The sequence below is a fragment of the Littorina saxatilis genome, linkage group LG15 (genome assembly GCF_037325665.1).
Source record: "Littorina saxatilis isolate snail1 linkage group LG15, US_GU_Lsax_2.0, whole genome shotgun sequence".
In the NCBI taxonomy this organism is placed as follows: domain Eukaryota; kingdom Metazoa; phylum Mollusca; class Gastropoda; order Littorinimorpha; family Littorinidae; genus Littorina; species Littorina saxatilis.
Window position 1 is genome coordinate 44,514,766 of NC_090259.1, and position 7,611 is coordinate 44,522,376.

Here is a 7,611-nt window from a genome sequence, read left to right on the forward strand (position 1 = left end):
GAATGTGACACGAGGAATGTTTCGGAGAGCGCTTGGAAAAATCGGGTATTTGTATTCGCGAGTGGGGATCGAACCCATGACCTCCAGCGTGAGAGGCAAGCGCTCTAACCACTGAGCTCTCAACAGACCAGGACAGGACAGTAAAAAATCAAGACAATTAGCACTGTTCAGCGTAAAAAAGTATTTTGATCGCAAGTAAGTGACGTAGATTTATCAAAAGTCAATAAAACACTTCTGTTACATTTTTCTCTCTTCTCCTGAAGCTGTTTCCCCCGTACAGTATTTTCCATTCCTTAGTGAGAGTGCCAACTAGTTACATGAGATATGAATTACAGTGGAACCCCCTGGGTGGCCGAGTGGTAACGCACTTGCGCTCGGAAGCGAGGGTTGCGAGTTCGACCCTGGGTCAGGGCGTTAGCAATTTTCTCCCCCCTTTCCTAACCTAGGTGGTGGGTTCAAGTGCTAGTCTTTCGGATGAGACGAAAAACCGAGGTCCCTTCGTGTACACTACATTGGGGTGTGCACGTTAAAGATCCCACGATTGACAAAAGGGTCTTTCCTGGCAAAATTGTATAGGCATAGATAAAAATGTCCACCAAAATACCCGTATGACTTGGAATAATAGGCCGTGAAAAGTAGGATATGGGCCGAAATGGCTGCGATCTGCTGGCCGATGTGAATGCGTGATGTACTGTGTAAACAAATTCCATCTCACACGGCATAAATAAATCCCTGCGCCTTGAATATATGCGCGATATAAATTGCATAAAATAAAAAAATAGAATAAAAAATAAAAAATAAAAATCCCTGCGCTAAGAACTGTACCCACGGAATACGCGCGATATAAGCCTCATATTGATTGATTGATTGATTTAATAGTCTTCCTTTTTTTTAACACCTTGGTTTTTCAAATTTTCTGTTCATAACCTCTGCAAGTTGACATCCATTTTTTTTTTTTTTAAACAGAACTTTATTCAATTTTAATCATGACAAGAACAATGCATGGATGGTTACATCCATTTCAAGACTTCCTCCTTCTGACTTTCTCAGATTTTTGGAGTTCGTAAAAGGGGGGTTCCACTGTATTATTTGCAGAGACAGGAAAACCTAGTGTCTCAACACAGCGCACAATGCAAACTCCGCAATCAATGTTCAACATGCCTGGAATATTCAACGTGCAGCATGGTCACATCCAAACGATGAAAAAAAAAAAAAAAAAAAAAAAACCCTCAGTGAATCATTCACATGCCTGGACCAATCCATGCAGCACTTTCAGGGCAACACAATAAACAGACTGAAAATAAGTCAGCTCAGGTTTGTTCAGGTTGTGAAAGGGATAATACTCTTGCTTTTATTGAGGCAAACTCTCCACACATGCTCCTTGTCCACGTGTTTCAGACACACCACTGGGGCGGGGATGTAGCTCAGTCGGTAGCGCGCTGGATTTGTATCCAGTTGGCCGCTGTCAGCGTGAGTTCGTCCCCACGTTCGGCGAGAGATTTATTTCTCAGAGTCAACTTTGTGTGCAGACTCTCCTCGGTGTCCGAACACCCCCGTGTGTACACGCAAGCACAAGACCAAGTGCGCACGAAAAAGATCCTGTAATCCATGTCAGAGTTCGGTGGGTTATAGAAACACGAAAATACCCAGCATGCTTCCTCCGAAAACGGCGTATGGCTGCCTAAATGGCGGGGTAAAAAGCGGTCAGACATGTAAAATTCCACTCGTGCAAAAAACACGAGTGTACGTGGGAGTTTCAGCCCACGAACACAGAAGAAAAAGAAGAAGACACACCCCTCGCAAGTGATTGGTCTATAATGTCACGTGGGAAAGTTTGCCTCAATAAAAGCAAAAGTATTGACACTCTTTCACAACAAACCCGACAGAGATATTTCTGAACAACGTCTATTAACTATTTTAACTCTCCATTCAAAACTGGTCATGCACTGCAAAACGAACGCAAGAAATACCGCAAACACAGGGCCCCCACACAACCACCAGACGAAACGTTACCACCAGCACCACTGCTACAGAAAAAAAGATAAAAAAAAACTGCTACAGAAAAAAGGTAAATCACACAAGAAAAACACCTTGCAAAAATATTGAAAAAACCCAACACACAGACGACAAAAAAACCAACAAGTCGCGTAAGGCGAAAATACAATATTTAGTCAAGTAGCTGTCGAACTCACAGAATGAAACTGAATGCAATGCCATTTTTCAGCAAGACCGTATACTCGTAGCATCGTCAGTCCACCGCTCATGGCAAAGGCAGTGAAATTGACAAGAAGAGCGGGGTAGTAGTTGCGCTAAGAAGGATAGCACGCTTTTCTGTACCTCTCTTTGTTTTAACTTTCTGAGCGTGTTTTTAATCCAAACATATCATATCTATATGTTTTTGGAATCAGGAACCGACAAGGAATAAGATGAAAGTGTTTTTAAATTGATTTCGACAATTTAAGTTTGATAATAATTTTTATATATTTAATTTTCAGAGCTTGTTTTTAATCCGAATATAACATATTTATATGTTTTTGGAATCAGCAAATGATGGAGAATAAGATAAACGTAAATTTGGATCGTTTTATACATTTTTATTGTTTTTTACAATTTTCAGATTTTTAATGACCAAAGTCATTAATTAATTTTTAAGCCACCAAGCTGAAATGCAATACCGAAGTCCGGGCTTCGTCGAAGATTACTTGACCAAAATTTCAACCAATTTGGTTGAAAAATGAGGGCGTGACAGTGCCGCCTCAACTTTCACGAAAAGCCGGATATGACGTCATCAAAGACATTTATCAAAAAAATGAAAACAACGTTCGGGGATTTCATACCCAGGAACTCTCATGTCAAATTTCATAAAGATCGGTCCAGTAGTTTAGTCTGAATCGCTCTACACACACACACACACACACACACAGACACACAGACACACACACACACACACACACACGCACATACACCACGACCCTCGTTTCGATTCCCCCTCGATGTTAAAATATTTAGTCAAAACTTGACTAAATATAACAAAAAAACCACACATTCTAATGCTGAAATAAACTAAACACATAGAACACGAGAAGCGTAAAGAAATGATATCCAACACCCAATATAAAACACCAGAAGACAGAACAAATGGCTAAGCATTAACAGAGAGAAGCATGCTGATTACAAATCATTAATAGGAAACCCTTGACCAGAGAGCTGTGAGTAGCCATTGCAGCCGAATACATATAAGTTAACTCTGTGTACACAAAACTACTACAAGATATTAAGAAGATATAAAGAAGAGAGTAACAAGATGTGCACCAACATCACATACACAAACCCAAAACCAGTTCAAACGAATTACTTGGAGCAAAAAGAAAGGAAGGGGTTTCAAGAGCCAATTTGACACATCATCAATTATGACTCAGCAGTGCTACCATAAACAATTCACACCGAATCAAAATAAACAGAAGACAACATAGTTACAACCACACAAAAAACTAAGAAAATTGATTTTCAAACAGAATGAGGCAGAGCGATGTTAAGATATCAAATAAGCAAAGGGAAGTAATCGCTCTTAATGCATATGACATGTGTAATAGAGTAAGCGAGAGTTGTACGGAACCTTTTCTCCTATTCTCTCAGGTGCCAGGAGAAAAGGTTCCGTACAACTCTCGCTTACTCTATTACACATGTCGTATGCATTAAGAGCGATTACTTCCCTTTGGTTATTTGATAAGAAAATTGACACAAACAACAAATCGATGTCGTCGTGGAATTTTGGCGGAACTCCTTTTTAACAGCTGTTTAGGAGAAGGACAAAACATATGTTTCATATGAAACAGTGTTTATATTCGTTCCTGGTAAAAATAGATGTTAAATCATGTATTGTCAATCGTATTTAGGAGAATAGTTTTCATTGACAATGATTGACCTTTTCCACAGCACAAAAACATCGCCAAGAATCAAGTTACGCCAATATTCTACGACATCGAAATGCAACAACAGACAGCAAAACAACAAACCGATAATAACAAGAAACTCGGCGTGTGCTCACTCGTTAATTTTGTCGGTACACTGGCCGGGTCCACATGTGTCGTTAGCGCAGTCGTCAATGTTGATTTCGCAGTTGGCGCCGGTGATTCCAAGTATACAGGTACAGTTGTACCTGTTAACGCCATCCTCACAGGTACCGTTGTTCTGGCACGGCGTCGACTGGCACTCGTCAATGTTGGTGGAGCAGTTCTTGCCTGATAAAAGACCTACTTTGTCACACCTTTGTACTTGCATTTGATTTCACCATGGGTGGAAGCTGCCCTCATTTGGTGAACTATTTAATATGGCTCATGTCATCGTACTTTCCCCCCAGGCTCTGACGGCAGTACTGAATAGAGATTCCTGTTGGACGCACAATATACAGGAACGAGTATTCTCAATCATCCACCCCTCCCTATCCTCATCCCACCACCTTCCATCTACCCCCCCCCCCCCCCCCCCATTCCCTCAGGCTGCAAGCCAAAAGTGTAGCCTAAGCATCTGGCATCATTGCACCGCCTTTTCAGCATAAATAACCTATCTATTTGTCTTTTCACCAAAACATATGTAACCTAGTGCCTGGTGCACGACAACCACCTTTGGAGGCAAAGCCAGCCAAACAGGATGGAGGAATGTAGAGCCAATTTTGTAGCCCTACAAAAACTGTAAGGCCAAAAAAAAAAAAATAGTCTGTTTACGGTAACCCGACCGACCCTATTTTTTTCGCGCGACCCTAGACTTTTTTGGGGCATTTGGAGAAAAAAAAAAAAATAAAAAAAAAAAATCTTTTTTTTTTTGCAAAATAACGTAAGAATATGGTTTTTTGGGAAAAAAAAAAAAAAAAAAAATCCCGACCTACCGACCCTATTTTTTTGGCCTATGTAACCGTAAACAGACCTATTTTTTGGGGGGGCCTTATGGGTACACAAAGGTCCCCAAGAGCATACAAGGGGACAGCAGCAGCCAGACCCCATCACAAACAGAACTCTACAATTGACAGGTGTCTAGCTGGAGTCAAGCTACTATAAATAGCCTGCGCTCTTCGCCAGCAGACAACTCTGCAGAGTCTGCTGTGAAGGGTGACGCAGCTGTCTCCCTGTCATACATATATAACCAGACATGGGAACCCCTGTTTTGCACTTGGATTATTCTCGAACAAACTCAGTGTATTTTAAAAAAAAATGAGCGAATTCCATGCAGAATTTGAACATCCATAATTCAAACATGCGTCACACGCATCCCTCGCACCGTTAAATAAGTTTACCAATACATTTAAAACAAATGCTTTTTTCAATGTTTACTGAAAAAAACTGTGATTAAGTTTCAAAATACTGGATCGGCTTCGGGAAGCGATTGTAAAGAAAAGTAGATTAGGACATTTTCTCGTCGTGATTTTTTTTTCCACTGACCGTACTGATCGTATTCTAGACAAGCATGCGTACACAATACAGCGAAATCGTATAGGTTCCCAGGTCTGTATCACCTATCTACTTGTCGACAGCCAACCTCTCCGAGCCACTACTGACCAGTAAAGCCGGGTGGACATTCACAAATGTAGTCGCGCTCTCCGTTGGTGCAGGTGGCTCCGTTCTGACACGCCTTGTTCCCCGACACGATGCAGTACGACGTCACGATGTCACAGTTGGCACCTGTCAGTCAACAGGTATCACACCATTGTCGTTATTTGATAATCAAGGTATCACGTAGCACCTGTCAGTCAACAGGTATCACACCATTGTCGTTATTTGATAATCAAGGTATCACCTGGCACCTGTCAGTCAACAGGTATCACACCATTATCGTTATTTGATAATCAAGGTATCACCTGGCACCTGTCAGTCAACAGGTATCACACCATTATCGTTATTTGATAATCAAGGTATCACCTGGCACCTGTCAGTCAACAGGTATCACACCATTATCGTTATTTGATAATCAAGGTATCATATGGCACCTGTCAGTCAACAGGTATCACACCATTGTCGTTATTTGATAATCAAGGTATCACCTGGCACCTGTCAGTCAACAGGTATCACACCATTATCGTTATTTGATAATCAAGGTACCACATGCAGATACATTTTTTACTATACAGAGTGAGGTATGTTTTTGCACATGAAATCAAAACCCTGTGTGTGTGTGTGGGTGTGTGTGTGTGTGTGGGTGTGTGTGTGGGTGTGTGTGTGTGTGTGTGTGTGTGTGTGTGTGTGTGTGTGTGTGTGTGTGTGTGTGTGTGTGTGTGTGTGTGTGTGTGTGAAAGATGTGTCTGTGTGCATGCATGATGGAGAGAGGGAGAGAGAATTGAACTTTATCTAACTTTATTTTTCAAAGATTATGATTTAAGGCCAGGCCTTTTCTTACAATCTGTCCTTGGGATGCACAGACACACAGTAATAATCCTTTGTTTCAGAAACCTAAAACATTCCTCCTCCACACCACCACCACCACACCACCACCACCATCACCACCACCACCACCCCACCACCACCACCCCACCACCACCACCGCCACTATGCTGTGTCATGCTTACCTGTAATCAGCGTGCCCTCAGGTGTCTGCCCAGGACAAAAACACCTGTACGACCCGTTGTTGTTCTTGCAGTCCCCTCCATTGAGACAGATCGGGGGGTCATAGTCACACTCGTTGATATCCTCCTGACAGTTCACACCTGCACACAGCAAGTGATGTTCACATCGTCAATTTTCCACCAATTTCCGACCAACTTTTAGATTTTTTTGTTCAGGAGGTCTTCTTCTGTGTTCCTTTCTAGCCATGCCTGTTGTTGTTCATTGCCATGAGCTACATTAGGGAAAAGCAATCAATAAGTCTTAATTATTATTGTAATTCAATCAAGTTTGCGTTTTAATGAAACAGATCCTGTGATTGGTCAGAATGCCCCAACTCATTAAAAATTACCGGTGACTAATTGTCAATTGTCGATAGCCACTCGCTAAAAAATCCATTAACAACCTGCTGGCGAGGCGCATTGATACCGCCTGACTAGTCTCGGTCAGCTTTGAGGGTCATTTTACAAGTAGGAAATATGAAGGCCAACGAAATACCGAGACCATAAGGTATGCGAAGTGATGACGTCGAATACGTGACGTAAGTTGATGCATGAATTCTTCCGGACTACGTCAGTCAATTCCAAAGATCGCTTTTGTGATGAAAGAATTTGTTTTAGAGTTTGGTGTCCAGAAACCCGTCAAAAAAAGGAAAAATGTGTGTGAAAGAAAACAAAACAGGAGCAGAGTGATACGATAGGAATACAGAGACATATTTCTTGGGACTTGACCCTTGCAGGTAGGTGGACTGAAAGTAGTGTGTGAACAGAACAGAACCAATTCTGTCTGTTTACAACCGCATGAAAGCAGGAAAGAGATCGTCGTCAGATTGAATTACAATAACATTAACATGCTTCCATTTGAAACTTCTCGGTCTTCATCGTGGATTGACGCCCTCCCAAAGTCTAATTGAAGCCCTCCCGGCTCCGTCGCTTCGCTCCGTCGGGCTTCAATTACCTTTTGTCGGGCGTCAATCCCCGATGAAGACCGAGAAGTTTCAAATGGAAGCATGTTAATGTGT

At 41.8% G+C, this 7,611-nt stretch overlaps 1 protein-coding gene across 2 annotated transcripts in view; it reads right to left on the reverse strand.

Annotated features, from left to right (window-relative positions):
* Positions 1-7,611, reverse strand: part of LOC138949432 (protein crumbs-like) — a 130,441-nt gene that overhangs the window by 56,006 nt on the left and 66,824 nt on the right. For both annotated transcript variants that reach the window (XM_070321257.1, XM_070321258.1), the window contains 3 exons: positions 6,557-6,694; positions 5,553-5,675; positions 4,049-4,241 (listed from right to left, as the gene is read on the reverse strand). In XM_070321257.1, coding sequence (XP_070177358.1) covers positions 4,049-4,241; positions 5,553-5,675; positions 6,557-6,694 — 454 coding nt within the window. The remainder of the gene's footprint in view (positions 1-4,048; positions 4,242-5,552; positions 5,676-6,556; positions 6,695-7,611) is intronic.